Source organism: Lygodium microphyllum, chromosome 29, assembly GCF_053477565.2.
Source record: "Lygodium microphyllum isolate KBCC chromosome 29, Lygodium_microphyllum_v1.1.10, whole genome shotgun sequence".
Classification (NCBI taxonomy): Eukaryota; Viridiplantae; Streptophyta; class Polypodiopsida; order Schizaeales; family Lygodiaceae; genus Lygodium; species Lygodium microphyllum.
In genome coordinates this window covers 57,910,157-57,932,874 of record NC_141163.1, presented here as the reverse complement: position 1 = coordinate 57,932,874, position 22,718 = coordinate 57,910,157, and the positions used below count along the sequence as shown (strand labels likewise).

The following is a 22,718-nucleotide window of genomic DNA, read 5'->3' as shown; positions in this document are numbered from 1 at the left end:
CTCGGAGAATGAAGGCTCATTGCATGGTTCCATAGTCGGGATACCATCAACTCCATTGAGTAGGTAGGCCCGAGACACTTGTGTGTAAGATTAAGTGGTAACATTTACATTTTCAGTCTATGTGAATTTTATGCTTGTAGTAATTGTTGATTAATGAGGTCATTACCATTCTCTTTGAGAAAGAAGGCCATGGCTACATAAAATGGGTGGAATGGGCCTTGGAACGTTGGAATGTTGTTCCCTAATGCAGAGGAACAGAAATCATGTTTCTTGTAGGTGAAATGTTCCTTGTTCCACGTCACAACGTTCCTTGCTTGGAATGTTTCAACAAGGCTGTTCCATGCCAGGTACAGAATGTTCCTGCATGGCCACTTATTGGTTGTGATGCTCGTTTTTGAGCATTGCCTGTATCGTTTGCTCTACATGTTCCATTTGCTCGCTCCTTACCTACTCTGTTTGCTCTATCCACCTCGTCATGCCTTGCTTGTAGGTTGGGCTCTCTCCTTCTCCCTCTTTGTAATAATTAGCTAGCTCTCTCTCTCCTCTCTTCTCTCTCTCTACTCATAGGTGACAAGTTACAGGAGCGCCCTCCCTCTCTCCCTCCCTCTCTCTTTTTCTCTCTCTGTGGCTTCAACTCATTGCCCACTCATCACAAAAATCATAATGGCTATTGTTTGCTCCTCCCAAGGCCAAACTTGGTGCAATGCACCTAGAGATTGGTCATGGTGGGATGAAGTGAATGCTGAGCGTTGTGCTTATGGTGGAGCATATTGATGGACGTGCAAATTATGTCCTTATGGGTGCACAAGTGGGACTAATAAGGCGCATGCTCATTTCTTGGGGGAGGAAGGAAAAGAGGTGCGCTCTGTACATAAATGACTCCCAAGAAGAGCCAAGAGCTCGAGGCACATGCAACACATCAAGATGCCTTGGCCCGGTCAAGGTGATGCGTGGTTGTTGATCCCACCACATGCATTCGATGAGCAGCATTGGTTACACTTTCTCCGATGTCGATTACGACTACACCCTCATCCTCACATGTCCAGAGTGTATTGGAGGTTGGGGCATCTACTTTTGATATACCTTGCATACGATGATAGAGTATCCTCGAGGCTTCATGGGATGTATAGAAGGAGCAATGACCAATGCTGCTGTGGTTCGCTTTTGCTATGCGGATCACATTGCCTTTCATACTGCAAGGTAAACTTTGTATAATAATAAATTTTTGTTGTTTATGTATTAAATTTTAATGGAATAAAATTTAATGATAAATCCCGATTTTGATCTTTGAAGTTTGTATCCAATACTACATGCATGAAATCTAAAATCATGATGTGTATTGTGTTTAATAATCAATTAGGTCGGAGTTCTTGAATGGAACATTGAAGAAGGTTGTTGAATATGACACCACTTACATATCACCATCATCAGAGAACTTGCGTACTCTCTTGGCGAGGGAGAGACGCAAGGTTGAGCAGGCTGTAGAGGATACGAAGATGCTTTGGACATGCCATGGTGTGACATTGATCGTGCAAATGGATGGAGTGATAGCCCCATGGGATCCACTCATGGACTAGTAGCATATTCTTGTGGTGAGATGCAGTTTGTTTCATCTCATGATGCTTTAGGCACATGCAAGAGTGCTGATGTACTTGCCCATCAGTGGATAGATAGCATTAAGATTGTTGGGCCACATATTTTTGTGGCATTCATGGCCAATATTGAGCCAACAAATATAGTAGTTGGTGCCATAGTTGAGCGCTACTATTTCCACATTATAGTTTGTTTTTGCATGGCTCACTTTAAATAATATTCTCAAGGATATTGGTAAGCTTTCATGGGTTAAACTCACCATTACTAAAGCTGCTGAGATGGTGACATTTGTGCTGAGCCATCAATATGTTTGCCATGAATTTTCAAAGAAGTCTAAAAAGATTCTCCTCAAATACTCTAACACTCGCTTTGCTTATTATTAGCAGGATTGTCAGCTCATGTGAGTTTGTGCATGCTTGTCAAGGCTAGGCACATTATCATTATTGTAGTGGGGCTCCTTTGTGAAGATATGCTAGGGTTTGCACTGAGGAAACGCAGCATGTACGATCAAGACTGAAACACAAAGACTTAAATAGGCACAAGCAAAACTAAAATCCTAAATGCAAAACGCAAAACTCAAAACTCAAACACAAAGACAAGCACAGAGAGAAGAAACTTTGAAGTGAATGAATGCTGTAAATGAACGTAAGAGTGTACAAAATGCCCAAGGGCAACGCAATGCAATGTTGGAGAGTGACGTCCATTGAAGACGGATCCCAAGTGCTGTGACCACCAATTGGAGTGTGGGAACCACCAAAATTTGATTACCAAAGTGTTAGGGAGTTGAGGCAATAATAGGAGAGATGTTTGTTGGTGTAGATGGCTTGCTGGATAGCAAAAACGCAGGTACTGCAGTAGTTGCTTGATGGGAGAGATAGCAGTAGCATGTCACCTGGCACTAGATGCTGAAAATGTAGGCTGATTAGGTGCTATGAAGTCGTAGTAGGTGGAGACCTCCAAATAGCAAGGCGATGGCTGAAAACAATGTGCCTAGGGTTGGATAGTGATGGGTTGTAGTTGGTGATGGCTGGACAATAGATGGTAGGTGGCTGATGGTTGAAATCTGCACGATAGAGGGAGAAACCTTCACAAAAGAATATTGCCCATCTATTTATAGATGTTGAAGGGTGCCCCAAAAATTTAGGGTTTTGGGGGACCATTGAAACTCTCTCGAACTACACACCAAATTTGTGTTTTTCATTAATTAAGTGTGTTTTGGGGCTGTTTAAAAATGCATTAGTTGTAACGCATGTTTTAGCTCAACATCCTCCTCAGTTATCATCATTTGTTCACCAGGTGGATTTCTTGTTGGAGAGAGGAGCCAATGCCAGTGTCCATGCAGCTAGTGACTCACTCTTGCATGCAATTGTTGTTAGAAGTGGTGCAGCAATGCAAGCATAGATAAGTGCTAAAATAAACTGTTGAACACAAGATAGAAGAGAAAGAAAACAAAAGAATACTGCAAAGGAAGAGAACTCAGAGATGTGCTTAGGAAACGGAATCCATATACCAAACATGAGAATGATACGTACAATAGTGAGTCATTGGCTGCTTGGGCATTGGCATTGGCTTCTCTTTCCAACAGGAAGACCACTTGAAGAATGATGATGACTAAACGGGGAGGAGGAGGAGCCCTTGAATAAATAGGCCCAAGACATGCCAAATATGGCAGCTGGTCAGCCAACATTTGATGTTGGTCGATTGGCATAAAATGCTTCAAATGCCACACAAAAATTTCTAAAATAATATCTAAATAATGACTAGTGTGTCCAGCCCAATTGGCATGCACAGACTTATACATGAGCTAACAAATACTTTGCTGACAATTGTCTCGTGTTTGGTATATGGATTCCATTTCTAAGCATTCTTCTAAGTTCTTTTCTTTTGCATGTTCTTCTTTTCTTTGTCTTGTGTTCAATAGTCTATTTCAGCATTCATATATGCTTCCATTGCTGCATCCCCTACTGACACTTATAACTTCTTGATGTTGGGTCTTTCAAGGGAGTGCAATGGTGCATTGAGACATGTATTTATCAGTGATGAGTTTAGGAGCTCTCCTTTGGCTTCTACTTCTACAAGGATGTCAAGCATAGACACAATTGAGGACATGGGATTTAGGGATGAGGTGAAGAGGATTGATACCATGGTTCAGCCCGTCATACACTTATTGCGCCTCAGAGACGTGATGTAGCCATGTATTGGCAAGGTCTACGAGACTATGGACAGGATGATCGAGGGCCTAGAGGAATTGGTGCCAAATGAGGTTCAATATGATGAGATCCATACCTTATGTGTGACACATTAAGATGCCTATGTGTCTCCTTTGCATTCAACAACACATATGTTGGACCCGAAGTTTTAGGGTTGTGGGCAAGAGAGTGACAAGGAGGCGGGTGACAGTTGGAGGTGCATCTTGGAGTGCATGGTTTTTGATATTGAGATGAGGCGCACAATGAAGAATCAACTTGCACTCTATTGGAATTTCCGTGGTTTATATGGTTGTGATGCAAAGGTGGAGAGGTTCACTAGAAGTGGTTCTCTATGGTGGGAGGTTTATGGATACGATTTCCCTGAGCTTTAGCACCTAGTAGTTCACATTTTGAGCCAGGTTGTTAGCTCCTCTTGTTGGGAGTGATTGTGGAGCTCTTGCAGCCACATTGCATCCAAGAAAAGGAGCAACCTTGGTGTGCAGAAGGCCAATGATCTTCTCTTCATCAATGAAACCTATGTATGCTTTGCAACAGTGTGATTGCAAGGGCTGATCCCTTTATTGAGTGGGAGATGAAGCAGGAGGAGGAGCATAGAGTAGGGCAGGTCCCAAACTCGGGAGAGATTGAGGAGGTAGCACAAGAAGTAGCAGAGGAGAGCACTGGTGACATGGTTGATGAGTCTTGAGGTCCTAGAGGCTAGGACTTCAGCCTTGAGGATGTCCGATGTTATCATGCCACTTTGACATCAATGTCATGACTAATATGAGCTTCAGTCTTGGAGTATATGATGTATGATGTATGATGTATGATCATTGATGTATCTTTTTGATGTACTAGAGACTAGTTGCTAGACTCTAGAGCCTAGTTCCCAGTGTAATCATGACACGTGATGTATCTTTTGGATATTTTATTGAGTACTCCTTCCTTAGTATTTATAAATTATGGCTCTTGGCTCTTGAGTCTTGACTCTTTGATTCTAAAGTTTAATCATTAGAGTTTTAACTTTTTTTGATTGTTTGCACTTTGTAATATGTAATCAAGTCTTATTTGAAATTTTCAATTTTGCAACATTAGTTGACCTTAATAATACGATATATCTTGCACGCAATTCCTAGCACCATTCATGGCACATACAATGATCAATGTAGTGTTTAAAGTACACTTTTAGACTCTAGAGTGTCTTTGAATACTTGTGAAGTTGTCTGATGTAGAATTATTTTTTAATTTTCCTTTGTCTCCCTTCCCGGCTGGAATGGAGCCTCCACATTTCGATTGCAAAACAACACCCCCCCCCCCCCCCCCCCCCCCCGGGCTTGGTTCGAACCACTTTTCTCCTTTTTTGTTCCATGTGGCTATGAGCAAGGTTTGTTGCATGGTTCTATTGCTAGGATACCATCAACTCCCTTGAGTACATGGGCCCCAGGCATCTGTGTGCAAGTTGGTGAAGTTGCATATTACTGCAATTGTGATCAATTGAGTGCATTTATAGCAAGCATGTCATCATATAGTGATTTGGGTTCAAGTCATAATGAGCTTCGCCATCGGAAGAAACACAAAGCAATAGGAAAATGCAATGCATAATCTTGGAACAAATGTGCAATCCGGGCAGCAGGGAGAAAAAATGTGGGTTTAGAGCAAGAAGTGAGTTTCTCTAGGCCAATAAATGCGATGATCAGCAAGGGTAAAAAGAGGAAAAGTCATCCTCTAGGGCTTTGAGACAACAGGATGTACTGAAGGAAATGCCAAAACTATCTCAAGATGCTCCCAATGTTGTCTATGAGCAAAAGCAACTAGTGCTAGTGGGACAAGACATGCAAATGCAAGGTCATCTTGGTAGTGCCAATGCAATGGATTTTGGATAGCAAGGCATGTGTGCAAGTATGGGGCAGCTAGGATACTTTGGTAGTGGTATTTTATTTCACCCTATGGTGGGTTAAGGATTGTATAAGGGGATGTGTGGTACAACTCCTTTTGGTATGCAGCAACCAATGCTTGGAATATAAGGCCCAATGTATTTGGATATGGCAAGTAGAATGCAAAGGTCCTATTTGCTATTTTGGAACACGTGAAACATAAAAACTTCGAATTTCCTCAAAAGAAATTTTGAGAAATCAAACAGATTTTATACTTACAGCTGCAGGATTCATTGAAATGTTGCCTCAAGATGCATGTTGATAGTGACTGGTAAATTCCCTGCATCTTAGGATGCATGCTGGATCTAAAAATTGCAAAAGCCCCTCTCACTGAAATGTTGAAGAAATTGCTCAATATTGGCGATTTCAATGAAGATTTGCTCATGGGACTTTAAATCAGGCAAAAGCCCCAAAGATTTGTGTGCTTTCACCTCTTCGGGATGCGTGTTGGGCGGTTGAGGTGCACAAAGGGCTGCACAAGGTGGCATAGCTGGTAGTGCAGATTGCGGGTGGTGGTGTGGTGGCCAAGGAGTAGGCAGTTAGGCAGAGTGGTGCATGTAGTGTGCAGTTTGGGGCACCACCGTTGCAAGAATAGGTCGCGATGGCACTGCAAGAGCAGTGTTAGCGAGGCATCAGCTGCAGGCAAAAAGCAAATTGGGAAGTGGAGTTGCAGATGTAGCAAGTGGCTGGGCAGTGGTGCTTTGGGGAACACTGAGTGGTGGCGGTTCAAGCTGTTAATAGGTAGAGCAGCAATGATGCTGCTCTGCATTTTTAAGAAGCAGATTGACAAGGTAGAGGCGGTAGCGATTGGAGTTGGGTGTTGACTTCAGGCTAGTGGCGCACAAGGTAGCAGTGGGTGATGATGGCTGCTAGGGCAGTAGTAGTGCGATATTGGGTGGACAACTCCTCCTCCACACGAGTTGGTACCGGTTGGCGTTGATGAGATGAAACCCATGTGTGTGGTTGTGATATAAGAAGCAATTGGCCATGGAGGGGAGAGAAATGAGTGAATAGTGAACAATAGATGGTGTGAGTTCAAGAGTATTAGCCCACAAGTGTGAATGGTAGAATAAAAGTAGAAAGTACAACCAATGTCTAAGGTTGACCTAAGCGACCTCCCACACTCTAACTAGAGTTGGATTAACTTAACTTTAGAGCCAAGTGTCACTGCATTTAAAGTCCTAAGACACACCACACTTTGACACTCTAATAAGTGTGCATGCCACACAAATTACATTGGGCACTTCCTTGAATTGGCAAATTCTAACACAATTTGATGTAGCCTCTTTGGGAGGTAATTTCACCGAATACTCTAAGATTTGAAAGGCAACCACTTTCTTGAAGGGAAATACATTGTAGAAGGGGAATGCATGGTAGTGGTGGTCCTCACTTCTAATTCAAGGTAGAGAATTGTCAACATGGATACAATTTAAGCAAATGTTTGCTTCTGATTGGTTGGCGAGTACCTTTGAAGTGGATATACTGTTTGGAATAAGTTGGATGCATCATGATTCACAATGCAAAAATTTGGAGCAATACAAGAAGTTTTTGGATGCATTGCAACATGTTACTTCTTATTGAGGTGTCCTTTTTCACGAGTAAGTAGAGAAGTACTGTTCTAAAGGAATTAGGAATTTTTGAATAAAGACCTCCATGACCAACATGTCACAACGCATAGTGATGGCAAGTACAGCTGATGCTTTGCTGCGTGGAAAAGATTTAGGCTTCCAAGATGATGATGAGAAGCTGTTCACAAAGTTTTCAAAGGCTAAAAAGAGGGACAGATCTGAAAATAGGGCTGAGAAGAGGCAAAGACAGCAAAGAAAAACTTGGAAAACTGTTGCACAATGCAAGGAGTTAATGGTTGTAAATGTTGGGAATAAAGGCCCTTGTGCCTTTAAATGTGCTCGGGTGTGAACACACCCTTAGCACTTGTACTTACACATATATCTCTATCTAAAAACCTAAAGGTACACATTTGTCACTGTACTTACAAACGTGCTCACTCTCTGCTTGTGCTCTCTCTCTCTCTCTCTCTCTCTCTCTATATATATATATATATATATATATATATATATCTGACTGTGCGTAACTACTAACTGTCTCGATCTCCGTGCCTAACCCGTCACTACAAACTAGTATCAGAGTAGCAAGGAGTGCACACTTCTCGAGACGAAGCAAACAATAGTGCGCTTGCTAGCGTGCGAACAGAATTGAGGGGTCAACATCAGTTAGACGGGACTAATGCGGCGGTCAGGCAGCTGTCGACAGGTCGCAGCCCAGGTGGAACGTTCGATGGACAATCTGGTTTGCAAGCTTGACGGGCTGCAGAGGATCACACAACTGTAGGCGACCAGGAGACGACCACAGGGCTGCAGGCGACTAGGCGACGACCACGCCACAGCAGGCAGTCGACGGACAGGTCCAACGGACAGCGCGTGCAGCAGTGGGCAGGCAGTAGTTGTCGGGACAGGTCGCGCATGGCGGGACAGTCAAACGGGGTCAATGGACCCGTCACATCTTTCAAACAAAAAAAAGGGGAGATATTCTATTTCTTCAAAATCTCCTTGAATTTGCCTTCTCTCCTCCGGGTGTTCATGCGCGCAAGCACAGTGTGCAAATCTATGCAGGTTTAGGTCCAAAAATTTGGGGCTTTTCCTGAATTTGGGGATCTTAACGCAGAATTGGACAATCTGACTCAGAAATTGCAAAGTCGGTGCATCTTTACCCGGGAATTTTGGGGTTTTTCACATTTAGTGAAATTTTGTCAATTTCACTGAAATTAGTGCATGCAGGACTTGGAAAATTTGGGGATTTGTCCAGATTTGGTGTGAGTAAGATGCAACAGTGATATCTATCTCAGAAATTACAGGGATTTGTGGCATTTTGTCCTTGACATTTGGGGCTTTTCATGTACATGTACAAATTGGGCTGAAATTTACCCAATTTCTCGACATTGATGCATATTGGACCCCGTACAATTTGGGGCTTTTGCAGTTTGGGCAAAATCTATGCAGCATTTGGTCAGTTTATGTACATGCAGGTTGAATTCCACACAATTTGGACATCAACACTTGGTAAAATTTGGGGGTTTTGCTGAAATTGCTCTATTTTGACAAAATTGGCCTGTTCTATGCATGACAGAGAAAATGCAGATGTGTGGTTGATGCTTTGAGCACTAAAATTTTGGGGCTTTTGACCGTTTGTGTCAAATTTTATGCCCGTGGGTACATGATCAACAGAAATTGCAACTAAAATTTGGGATTTCTCATAAAGAAGCACATAAAGAAGCTTGAAGGTGCACATAACTTTGCAGTTTGGCAAAAGCAGTGCTACAATATCTTGTTGCAAAAGAAGCAGGCAAAGCCGATCAAAACCAAAGGGGCAAAGCCCATAGACATGGAATAGGACGATTGGGACGAGTTAAATGAGCTTGCACGCTCAACCATAGAGCTATCGATTTTTGATGCCTTGCTGTTCAACATTGAAGGTTTGGATTTTGCATATGCTATATGGACTAGACTGGAAGAACTGTATGCATTGAAGAGTGCTGCAAGCAAAGTATATTGGCTGAAAAAGCTTATGGATTTGCTTATGAACGAGGGTACAACAATGTCTACTCACTTGAGTGAGTTTAACTCCATTTTCAGCCAATAGGTTGCCTTGAAGTTCATGATTGATGAGGGATTTAAGGCTACTTTCTTGCTTTGCACTCTGCTCAGAGAGTTGGGATACATTCAGGACTACTATGAGCAATTCTAATGTGATCCTTTTGTATGTTGATGTAGAGAGTGCTCTACTTATGGGAAAAATGAATTGGCAGAACAATGTTTCCAGTAAGTCTTCCAGTGCTTTGCATACTAGGGGCAGATCACAACAAAAGGGCAAATATGATAGCAAGGGACGTAGTAAATCACATGGCAAAGATGTTGAATGTCATCATTGTGATAAGAAGCGTCACTTTAAACGTGATTGCTATAAATGGAAGAAAGAGAAAGAAAAAGGCAAGAAGACAGATGATAGCAAGGAAGAGAAGAAGGACAGTCAGCCTAAAAAGAGCAGTGTAAAAATTGAAGAGGTGAATGTAGTCACTCATGATAGTGATAGTGAGAGTGACGTTCTCTTTGTCTCTTCACACTTTGGTGCACATGCTTTACTTGGAGATACAGATGATGACATGCATACTTGGATTCTCAATTCATGTGCTTCCTTTCATGTTACCCCTCATCGTGAGTGGTTCTCTGCCTATGCAGGGGATCGACATGGTGTTGTCCATCTTGGGGACAACTATGCATGTGAGATTGCAAGTATTGGCAGCGTGCAGTTACAGTTTCAGCATGGCTCTGTCTTTACACTTCAGCATGTACGGCAAGTACCTCAGCTCAAGAGGAGCTTGATTAGTATAGGGCAGCTAGATGATGATGGTTTTGATACCACCTTTGGCGATGGAAAATGGAAGATCTATAAGGGATTAAGAGTGATTGCCAGAGGTTGCAATAGTGATACTTTGTATCCACTTCATGTATCTAGTGTGCGTGACCATATTGTTGCTGTGACCGAGCAGCCAAGTGTTTCTTTGTGGCATGGTTGGTTGGGACACATGAGTTAAACATGAATGAAAGTGCTTTCTCTCTTTTGGGTTACTTGCCTTGTCTTCGTTATGCTGATTTTGAGCATTGTAATCATTGTATATATGGCAAACATGCACGGACGTCTCATAAAGTCTCTTTCTTTGAAATCTTCTCCTCTAGAGTTAGTACATTTGGATGTATGTCAAATGTTAGGATTATCTTTAGGGGGAAATAAATATTTTGTTACCTTTGTCGATGATGTTGCACGGAAGATATGGGTTTATCCTATTCGTAGCAAGGATGAAGTGTTTGACAAGTTTAAAAAATTCTTAGCATTGGTTGAAAATCAGATAGATAAGACACTTAAATGTCTTGGCTTTGATAATGGTGGGGAATATGTGTCCAAGGCCTTTCAAGCATTTTGTGACAGCAAAGGGATAAAGAGGGATCTCATTGCCCCTCATAATCCGTCCTAAAATGGAGTTGTAGAGTGTATGAATCGGACTATATAGGATAAGGTCTGTACGATTCTGTCTCATGTTGCATTACCCCATGGTTTTTGGGCAGAGATTCTTATGGCAGCCGTTCACTTAATTAATCGGTCACCAAACAGGTCTTTGAGGGGGGGAGTTCCCCAAGAAGTGTGGTCGGGCAAGCCACCTTTATATGCTCATTTGAAAGTGTTTGGTTGTGAGGCTTTTGTGCACATTCGTAAAGAAAAATGCAGCAAACTTGAGCCAAAGTCCTGTAAAATGTATTTTCCTAGGATATGGTGACGAGGGTGAAATGGGTTATAAATTGTGGGATCTCGAGAAAAGGAAAATAGTATGTAGCAATAACATTATCTTCTGGGAAGATGGCATGCACAAACAGCCCGAAAAGACTAAGGAGGTCCATAGGATTGTATTCTGGGCAGAAATACCTTTTGGATAGCAAAATGTGCCCACTATACAGCAACAAATACTTGCTGTAAATGAACCTGTAAATGCAAGAAATGATGTTGGAAATGATCAGCTAACTATTGCCTATGATAATGAGCCACTACATGTGCAAGAACAGTCAGGACAGCAAGCTGTTAATGCTGATTTATAGGCTGTAATGCCAGGATAGCATTTTGAAAAATGGAAATTTGCAAGAATAGCCAGTAAACAATGACCATTGGGTTAGGAGATCGTCTAGGGCTGCTAGACAATCTAACAGATTTGTTCCGGGTGCAAACAATGTGGCTGATTATGTCATGTTGATAGAGTGTGGTGAACCGTTGTGCTTCAAGGAAGCAATGGACATATAAGACAACAAGAAATGTTATAAAGCCATGTTGTCAAAGATGGAATCTCTTGAGAAAAATGACACTTGGGACTTGGTGTAGTTATCTAAAGGGTAGAAAACTCTTCCATGCAAATGGGTTTACAAGATGGTCACTTTTGGTTCCTCACCAAAGTACAAAGCAAGATTGGTTACGAAAGGGTACAAGCAGGAAGATGGAATTCACTTTGATGAGATATTTTCTCCTGTAGTCAAAATGACTACATTGAGAACCATTTTGGGCTTGGTTGCAGCTAAAGATATGGAGCTCATACAGATGGATGTAAAGATTGCATTCTTATGTGGTGATCTGTATGAAGACATATATATGCAGCAGCTTGAAGGATTTGTGGAAAAAGGGAAAGAGAAGATGGTATGTAAACTCAAAAGAAATTTGTATGGACTGAAACAAGTACCAAGTGAATGGTATTATACTTTTGATACATTTATGCATATGAAGGTTTCTATAGAAGTCAAGTAGATCACTGCTTGTACATTAAGAAGGCAACAGTTGGCAGCGTGATTATCTTGGTTGTGTATGTTGATGACATGTTGATTGCTGGCAGGGATACTCATGCCTTGGATTCACTAAAGCAAAGTCTTTATGGCAGCTTTCACATGAAGGATCTTGGTGATGCAAATCACATTCTTGGTATGGAAATACTCAGAGATAGGTCAAAAGGATTGCTCTATCTATCTCAGCAGGAGTATATCTCTAAGGTTTTGCAGCTTTTCAATATGGAGGGGGGGAAAAATAATTGGGGTTTCATTGTCTCCATATGTGAAACTCAGTGCAGAGGATAGCCTATATCTCCAAGGTTTTGCAGCTTTTCAATATGGAGGGGGGGAAAAATAATTGGGGTTTCATTGTCTTCATATGTGAAACTCAGTGCAGAGGATAGCCTTACATCTGATGATGAGAAGGCTGAAATGGCCAAGATACCATATGCTTCAACTGTTGACAGTTTGATATATACTATGATTGCTACACGTCCTGACATTGCCTTTGCAGTGGGAGTGGTTAGCAAATACATGGCAAACCTTGGAAAAAAGCATTGGGAGCAGTGAAAGGTATTATAAGATACCTCAAAGGCACAAAGGAGTTGTGCATTTGCTTTGGAAAGCAGAAGGCATCTGTTGTTGGCTTTTCGGATGCAGACTATGTTGGTCATGCAGACTGCAGAAAGTCCACTTTTGGGCATGTGTTTACTTTTATAGGAGGAGCAGTCTCTTGAATCTCCAAGCTACAAAAGTGTGTTGCATTGTCTACTACAGAGGTAGAGTATGTGGCTGTCACTGAGGCTTTATGGCTTTCACGTCTGGTGGGAGAGCTTGGCATTAGAAAGTTACATGTTCTCCATTGTGATAGTCAGAGTGCTATCATGCTAGCACGGAATCCTGTCTTTCATGCAAAGACAAAGCACATATAGGTGAAGTACCACTTCATTAGAGATGTACTTGACAACAAGAGCATTGAGCTTGTCAAAGTGTATACAGATGATAATCCTATAGACCTTCTCACGAAGGGTCTTCCGGTAGAGCGGTTTGCTCATTGCCGACAGATGATGGGAGTTGGATAGATATATGTATTTCAGCTTTGTACATACTTAGACTTAGCTGATTCTTTTTTTTTTCTTAAGGCAAATTGTCTTTAGGTGGGGAGTTGCTGGAAATAAAAGCCCTCGTGCGTTTTAATGTGCTCGGGTGTGAACACACCCATAGCGTTTGTACTTACACACACATATATATATATATATATATATATATATATATATATATCTAAAAACCTAAAGAGGTACACTTGCCATTGTACCCAAGAATTGTGCACACACTCTCCTTTGCTCTCTCTCACTCTCTCTGTCTCTCCGCACATAACGAACACCTACTATCTCGATTTTCGTGCCTCCCGGTCACTACAAACATTTGCATCTGAGAAGAAAGGTTGATTGCAGATATTCCACAATGTAATCCTTTGTCCTTTTGTTTTATTTGAGTATGATTTTGGTGCTTGCCATTCACCTTCACATTCCTGCCCTTCCCTTCCAGTTTCACTTCACATTTAGATTCCTATTATTTTCTAGACCCTTACTTTAGACCTACAATAGGTTGTCCATTCTTAGTGCACGTTTTCTTTGATGCAGACCAAGGTTTTAGGCCATCGTGGGACACTTAAATACCTTGGTATATCGTTAGTGCGAATGCAACTCTTTAACATTATGCCTTACACATGCGCAAGTGCATTATTTTGTATCCTTTGGTGGTGGTGTGTGGGAAATGTCTCTCTTGCCATTGTACCACCCTCCTTGGTTGTTCAAATACATAGATCCTCAGCTTGTGCTGATGAGTCACCTTCTTCTTTGAAGAAAACAAGGAGTGGAAAGGAATCATCTCCACCTTTTGACCTAGTCCTGTCTTTCCTAATAGACCCTAACATGAACAAGGTTTTGATGATGCTGACGCTCAATTTGCTTCTTTGAAAGGAAAAGGGATTGGCATACTCACATCCTTGCAAAGACTCTCCTTGCACTTACCTAAAAAGAATGTGTTCTATACATTTTGCGAGAAATCCAACCATACAGATAACAATTTTTGCTTAAAGGCCAAGGGTCCTAGACCCACACTAAAAATCACCTCATCCTTAGGTAAGGGTCTCCAAGGGTCTCCTGCCAACACCAAAGTTGAATTCAATCCCTATTCCTAAATCAACCTTAGTCCCTTTCGACAGTGGTAGTGCCGGTATAAAGAGGTGGAGAGGGGGGAGGTAGCGCAGTTTCTCCACCCCTGGTATCCATGCTCATTAGTGGCTGGCCATCGATGCGGTGTATCCTAGATCTCCCCCTTAGTGAGTGCCTCATAGTATTCTCGATTGGATTAGTCATTACCTTCCCCTAGGCTAGGTCATCCTTAGTGATCTTAGGCTAGTTTTCCTTAGGGTGAGCCATACTTTTTTAGGTCTTTTGTTGCACACTTCCTTCTTTCATTCACTTCTGTTGCATATCACGCTTACAACATTCAAAACATCTCAACATGAACCGGTTGGTACGTAGGTTTGTTTCATGTTGGGTTTTGTATTTTAGTTATAGGACTAACGTTGCAACTATATTACTAGTTTTATCCAGACTAAAGGTTTTTTTTTAAAATTCTTGTTTCCATCAGCATGAAGAAGGAGATAGTATCTTCTCTCTTGAGATCGGCATCCTTTTCCCTTATCTTGGCATTCGTCTTTCTTTGCTATTGGTTGAGGTGTTTTTTTCTCAATTAACGGTTCCTTCCTAGACTACTAGTTTGTTTTCTTTTCATGATAAGTGGACTACTACCTTGGTGGATGTGCCTTTGGATTCTTGACTAGCATGGGAGCTGTCATGAGGACGTGAAACTTTGATGCTTTGCTTATGTTTAATTGACATTTGATTAAAGGATTAATCAAATGTGCAATTAAAAGATACACATGTGTTGCACATGTGAGATGCAAGCTACTTTTTCACAGTTGAAGGCCAAAGGACCCTGTGAAAAAGATGGGTGTCAAAGGCAAAAGTTGTAACAAGTTACACTTGTTAGATTCTAGTTGAATTTTGATGTCAGTTTGCCCCTAGGACCATTAATTGGCCATTAAGTTTCATTGGTGATACTAGGGACTAGGCATTAATTAATGGATTAATGCTTGTCCAAGGGTCAATTAATGTATGGGATCACTTTGGGTTGCAAATGGCCTAGCCAATTAATTTTCGAATGGGCAAGGTCAATTTTCTGGGCATGGATTAAGGGCTTAATTAATTTTCAGAATTAATTTTGAAAATTAATTAAATGATTGGAAATTGCTGAAAATGGATTAAGAAAGCTGCCACTTGGCAAAACTTTTCCATGCAAGTGGAGGAAATGCTAAATAGGGCTGAAGGAAGAGGGAAATCTCGTTTTTTCATTTTGGAGCTGTTGGATTGTTGCTGCCAGCTTTTGGGGCCATTTCCCAGCCATTGGAGACCATTTTGGTGATGGAGATTGCATATGCTTGACCTTGGGAAGTTGGCAATTGCTGTTGATGTACTTTCTCCTGAAGATCACAGTCTCTGATGCTCCTATTGTTGTTGGTGCATCCGTTTGGGGCTAGTACAGCAGGGCAGCAGTTGATTTTGATCAGTTCTTCGCGATAGATCTCAGAATTTTCTCTCTCTATAGTATTCTCTCATCTCCTTCAGCCTGTGCTCAATCATTCTCAGCAATTCTTAGCCATTTGGAGGAGATTTCAGCCATTTTTGGTGGGCTGATCTGTAATTTCTGCAGTAAACTCTAATTTACAGCAAAAATTAGGGTTTAGCATCCACCTTGGGATTTGTGCCAGAGATTGAAGGCTCAAGGGGCTGAAATCAGCAGCTGATAATTGAAGATTATCAAGGGATTTCAGGAGCCAGCCCATCCCAAATTGATTTGGGGCAGCATTTGGCCAGCCAAGGGTCAAATTGGAGAAGAAGTCCTAGGTGATACAAGGGGCAAATGACCCAAAAGGCTTGCTGGTCATTTATGACAGCAAGAGCAATTGGTTAGCAGGAGGAGATTAAAGAATCTCAAGTTGTACTCCTTCCAATTGAATGAAAGCTAAAGAAATACCACAAGGGGCGCCAGTTTTGGGCCAACAGGGAGTCTACTGTCCAAGAATGTTATGGTAAAGTGTGTATTTCATTTTATGTGCACTTATTTATTGCTGTAATTAACTCTTAAATCAGGTTATTACCACCCATTCCAAGAAGGAAGGCCGGTTACAGGAGCCATCTCTTGAGGTTGAGTTTCATGCATGCCTACAACACTTGGTTAGCATTGGAGCCATCTCTCAAGATCGAGTATGAGCATATCCCGATAGTCTTGGTGGTTGACTTTTCCCCGCTCTTCTAGTTGCGGAGGTTTAGATCTTCCTTCTTCACGCATTAGATCCATTTGCATGGTGGACTACTATCCTAGCACTTCTCGTCTAGCATGAAGCCCTCTCCCAAGGTTGAGTTTCGAGCGTGCCTATGCCACTTGGTCAACACATGAGTCCTTTCTCGAGTATGTTTCACATGCCAAATGGCTAATTCTCCTTTGACTATTTCGGCTAAGGGGTATCAAGTCTAGCTTCATCATTAGATTTATCATGGTTCTCGGTACCACACAAAGACCAACATTAGGTTCCTCTTCCTCCTTCAATATCGACAATCCATGGTTGAGAGGGGATTCCTTCCCTTTCTTGGTATTGTATAGGTTTTGGCATTTGTTCTTGACAATGGCCTCCCTTCCTTATTGCACTTCCCCTTTGCATTGCATGATCATCATCATCATCATCATCATCATCATCATTGTAAAAGGATGCTTGGGCAAGTGAACAATTTCTCCACGAGGGACATTGTCCAAGTGGCACCTGTTGCATGTGCATTCTCATTATGTAGCATTACTCTATGCATCTTATAGAGCATAGTTCCCACAATACGAGCCTTCGGAAGTGCGAATTGCACGTGTGGCAGTTGATCTTGTAACTGTGTAACTCGAAGCAAGAAAGAGTGAACAATATCTTTAGGCTCAAAACTTCATTTGCTAGAGCTGTCCATAGAGGGTAATTGCACACATGGTCAAGGGAGCCTTGTATAATATTTGAAGCTTCTCCCCCACCGTCGAAGCTGCTCTACAGGTGGTGATTGCTAGGAGAACCTCTTTAGAAATGTAGTGGAGAAGATTAGAATAAGCACGGGCATCATTGTAATCTTATGTAAGAACAACTTCCTCATGGTTGATAGGGTCCCAATCATTTGGAAGAGGAGGGGGAGGTTGGGGCTGCTCAATAGCTCCTAAGACAACGTACTGTAATTGCTTTTGCACAAACCATGCTTTCATGATAGCACTCCATGTGAGATATTTAGGGCCATGAAGTTTATCATCGGTAGAGCAACATGGGGATGCCTTTGGGGGAGGATAGGAAGAGAAGATAAGCAAATAAAAAAATCAGAGAGAGCACAGCCAAAACACAGCACAGATTGGACTTGCACAAGTTCCTGTGCAGTGTAGAGATAAGCTGATCACAAAATGACTGCAAAAACAGGGAAAGAAGGTTGATTACAGCCAGGAAATAGTGTTAGAAGCCTGAAAATGCTGTTGCCCAGCCTGTAGATACAGTAAATTCAGTAAACGCAGCAGTACAGAAACACAGACTTGTCAAGCATTAAATGCAGAAAACCAGCAATAAAATAATGCAGAACAGGAAACCCAGGCAGCTGAGCATTAAACACTGGCTGTAGTAGGTGATGATCAGGCCAGTGTGCAGCAGACAGGTGTCACCAGGCTGAAATCAGGTGGCACCAGTCATGGATGGTCAGCAACAACAGATGACAGACCTGCAACAGCAGAAAACAGCACTGTGTTTCATTGTCATCAATTATAACTGTCTTTTTTAGAATCATGCATTCCAGTCAAAGCTTGGGATCCAAACGTGGTTGAGATAAAACTGGTGGAATAGAACAGTTGTGACATTCTATGCACATGTTATTGTAAATAAATGCTTGAGTAGAGAATGAGAACTCAAAAGTGTATGACAAGATTGCAGTGAGTACAATAGAACTCAAGGTGAAGACAACTCAAAATGATGAGATAATGAATGAAAAATCAGATTGTGCTGGTGTGAATACAAAGAGCATCAAACCGTTGTGTCTTGGGTGGATCCTAAGTTTAGTGGCTAACACACCATGAATTCTAGTACTTGGGGGAGTAATCTTGAGCTAGCATGTAAATGGGGAAATAGAACAATTGTTATTCTGTCCACATTTTACACCATGACTTCTAATACGTGGGCGAGTTGTTCTGAGCTAGCATCTAAATGGTGTGTACTAGCAGCTGCTTTTCTTGCCTTTTTTTTTTTGGGTCCTCCGTCTTTGAGATGAGGACAATTGATCTTAGGCTGTGTACAATGAAAATACAAGTTTTTCTCTTAGACTTTTTTTCCTATGTCCTTTTTAATTGGGTGTATATAGCTTGATCAATGCCTACCGCCAAGTAGAAAGTAAAGGGCATTTATGTAGTTATTTGAGGCTTATCGGTAAAGATTCTTCAATCCTTCAGGTTCTCTGCTAATCATCAAGGTGGCCATGTGGTACACCTATCTGATGATTTTTCTCTTTATAGATTCTATTACCTAAGTAGAAACACAGATTTAGGCCTCAGCTCTTTTCGATTTGTCTCTACTGCAATTGTGTTGGTTTCCAATTGATCCTTGCCGTGGGACTTATTTGTTGGAAATTTGGTAACTTGAGGATCTGATGTAATTCAAAATAAGGTAACAAACATTGATGATGAGAGTGTAAATCATGTGTATTGATGTGCTTATGGAAAGACAATACAAGGATGTAAAAGTCTTGAAGGTGAAGAAACTTTCCACAAATGATCAAGTCAATTCACATCAAGCAAGCTCGTCATATGTTTTTACTCACCAATTATAGCAAAAACAATTTAATTTCCCTTGTTTGGTCCTTGGCATATGCAAATCACTTATGTAAGATGGTTACTGATTTTTACTTGATTTTCATAGCCTGACATCTCTGGTTTATTTTTGCACACCTCAGTGAAACTGTTTCTAATCTACCCTCTCTGTTTTCAATTTGTCAATTTGGAATCATCCATATTCATCAATGTATTGTTTGCTTCTGTTCTTTTTCCTTATTGCGTGGAACTTTGTTGCTTGCTGCTTCAGTTTTGGACTTCTGTTTGTCTTGGTGTTTACAGTTGATTGTGGTGGTGACTCAGGACGTATCTGGTAATCTGCCCATCCACGGTGCTGCACAGTGAAGAGGATCTATGATTAGAAATCAATGACACATGTTCTTCAGGGTTCTTAAACCAAGATGTCAGACGGAGATCATGCTCCTGAATCTCAAGTCCTCCATGGTCATGGCCACCAATCAATGTATGCTCACAGTCATGGGCATACCCATGCTATGCCTCATGCACATATAAGCAGCCATCATCATGTTCACATGCATGACATGCATGATGTCCCAAGGGAGGCACAGGGGCATCTAGGAGATCATGGGCACATGCAGCTTCGTTACATGCATCCTCATGTTCATGGACACGTGACACATCGTGATGAGAATGGTTTGGGTGATGAGCCAGAGGATGAGGCTGGAGAGGATGAGGGGCTAGAAGAAGCAGAAATGCATTCAGATGGAGGTCACCATGGGGATCCACAATCTGCTCTAGCAGTTCGAGCTCCAGGCACTAATCAGCTTACCCTCTCATACCAAGGGGAAGTCTATGTCTTCGATACAGTGCCACCAGAAAAGGTTTTCTGCTGAACTATGTTTTATTTGATTGGAAGCTGACTGATTTGCTGGCATATAGTTGTTTTAAGTGTGTCTCTCTTGCATCGTCATGCACTTTCAGTTCTGAAGTTGTGAGAAGGATTTTGCATTTACTGTGGACTTCTCTTGTAGCTGTCAGGGAAATTATTTCAATGCTGTTGCTAATGCCTTTGAGATCCAGACATTCAACATCTGATTTCTGGTTTTTGTTGTCATAATCATATCAGGAATGGTGTTAAGCAATGAAAAACTATAACACATTTGTTGGCCCTTCATTCAGCTCTTGTATAGCCCCAAAACTTGGAAATTGAATTTTCTCTTTTGCTTCAGGTTGGCAGCAAAAAAGTCCCACAACACTTTATAAATGTGGCCCAGGGGGAACATTCACTTTCATCCCTGTGACATCATTGTTCCAGCCTTTCTTGGGCCATCAGTGCCCAACCTTTGTTTGCTAGCCCTATCAGACTATGACTACTTTGCTGCCTAGCATTCTTTTTTGCTGCTGCATGTTGCTTTGCTGCAAAACATAGGCTCCAGGTGACTGTCTTGACTGCTCCAGCTGTCCATGCTGTTGCCACATCACCAAATGCTAGTATTCTGGACCTGCTTGCTACAAAATGCATCCTATGCTCCCTCTCTGACTGCTCTGACTGCTGTTGTCTGCTATCCTGGGGTTCCAATGTTGTTGTTTACACATCAATACGTGCGCTTTCCAGCCTGCCACGTGATTCTTATGTGGTGGAATGCTGATCCAACATTGACTGCTGGCTGGCCGATCACGTTGGAACCTTACAAATGATGACACACCTTACACTGCTGTCTGTGGCTTCTATGACTCTGTGTTCAGCTTTTGTGCTACAAGACCATGCGAACTAACATTTGGTGCGTTAACCATGTGAACTAATATTTGATGCATCAATTCTCTCCTATTGTAGAGGAAAGCAGAAATCCCCTATTTGATTGGCATGTCTTTGTCATCTAAGCAATAGTTTCTTTTCGTATATTGGAGGAGATGCAACAATTAGGATGGACATCGTGTGGATAGGGATTGGGAGGACACGGATTTCCCCACATCCAATACTTTGCATGAAGATGGCCTTCTACAAGGGCCATCTCCTTTAGCTTTTTGAGGATGGCTCTATCATCAGGCCAAGATACATGCATGTGCACATCATTTGGGATGCGGTGTGCCATGTGCAAGATGCAGGTCTCCCTACAGTAGCTCCGAGCTGAGATAGGTTGAGACTTGAGAGAGAGAGGATGATAGGGTGTGTCAAAGGCGTTGATTGGAAATGGAGATAGAGGAGCATCACATATGTAGATGCCATGCCTACTATGAGATATGAGGGTGCTACCATTGGCTTTTCCATGAGGGGTTCGCTCCCCCTTGCTAGATCATGGCCTTCTTTGATCAAGGATGCATGGGACTCTTATCTTTAGGAGCTTCATAGGCACTAGAATGCACTGACCCGACCTTAGTTGCTAGCAATGAGTACACATAGCAGCATACAATAGATACTCACAGGCTGCCTTTTAAACCCCCACCACCATCTATAGAGGATTCACCACTTGCCCTATTGAGTAGAACCCTAGCGCTAGGTGTTGCATCTGAGATTATCTGAGGAAATTGGCTGTCCCATTCCATTACCTCAAAGAGCGTCAACTTACAAGATGCCATTCAGAGTGCATACTTCCTGAGATCAAGGGCAGCTTGCGAACACCTTGAGGCATAAGAAAGTCAGTTGAGCAGGAGTTGCGGGTTCTCAACTTAGAGTGGGTTGTAGATAGACTGCATGTGACAGTCAATAGGTGCCAGCCCGACCAACAGGCGACAGGTCCGTTGTGCATGAGTAGGCGATAGGGCAACAGTCAGGCAGACGATGCATGCAACGGGAAAGCTTCAAATTCCTTCTATTCCTCTCTCTAACGGGGGTTCATGCGTGGTAGCACAAGTTTCTGATCTGTGCAAATTTGAGCCAGAAATTTGGGGCTTTTACTAGATTTAATCTTGTCTATGCTTGGCAAAGACATTCAGGTCAAAAATTTCAGACATTGCATGTTGTGACCTTGCCAAATTTGTCAGAATTTCACTCTTTTGAGTAAATTTTTTTGACATTGGATCCCATAAAATTGGGGCTTTTCATGTATTGGTAAAATTTTGCTCAGTTGGGTCAGATTGGCTGATCTTTATGCACTTTGGACCTGAAATTTTGGGGGTTTGTGCAGAATTTGGTGAATTTCTGCATTTTTGCCCGTGTGGTGGTTGGTTCATGTACAAACAGCAGAGATTTATTCCTGGTTGAGGAAGAACAACAGTGTGTTTACTGGTTCAACTTGTGCTTTTGCCTTTCAGGGGAATTTACTCTTGTGTTCATGATAAAATGGTTGCACCTTCTTCTAGTTTAGACATCAAGAGTTTGATGGAAATCAAACGGTTTGATGGTCATGGCTTTGACCTTTGGAAAGACCGTATGCAAGGTATTTTGTTCCTAAAGGATTGTGAGGATGCTTTGCAAGAAGATAAACCCACACTAATATTTGATGCAGATTGGGCCAGAGTAAATAAAAAGGCTGTGGCTTACATAAAGATGGGTGTCATTGATGACATCTTGATAGGCATTAAGGGTTTAGACACAAGTTATGCAATATCGGAGAAGCTGAAAACTACCTATGAGATCACCACACCTGTTAATCAAGTGCATTTAATGCGCAAGTTGGTGAATATGCGATTGGATGAGTTAAAGTTTGCAATTGAGCACTTTAGTGCATTTACAGGGATTTTAAATCAGCTCAAAGATGCAAATTTGGACTTTG

The 22,718-nt window shown here is 41.9% G+C and overlaps 1 protein-coding gene across 3 annotated transcripts in view; it reads left to right on the top strand.

The window, feature by feature from the left end:
• LOC148010674 (GATA transcription factor 28-like) overlaps positions 1-22,718 on the top strand; it is a 71,913-nt gene that overhangs the window by 5,586 nt on the left and 43,609 nt on the right. For 2 of the 3 annotated variants that reach the window (XM_087671320.1, XM_087671318.1), the window contains exon 3: positions 19,348-19,886. In XM_087671320.1, the coding sequence (XP_087527446.1) occupies positions 19,446-19,886 (441 nt within the window). In that variant the 5' untranslated portion in view covers positions 19,348-19,445. Of the gene's footprint in view, positions 1-19,326; positions 19,887-22,718 lie in introns of all 3 variants that reach the window. The other variant, XM_087671319.1, reaches the window with a different exon arrangement.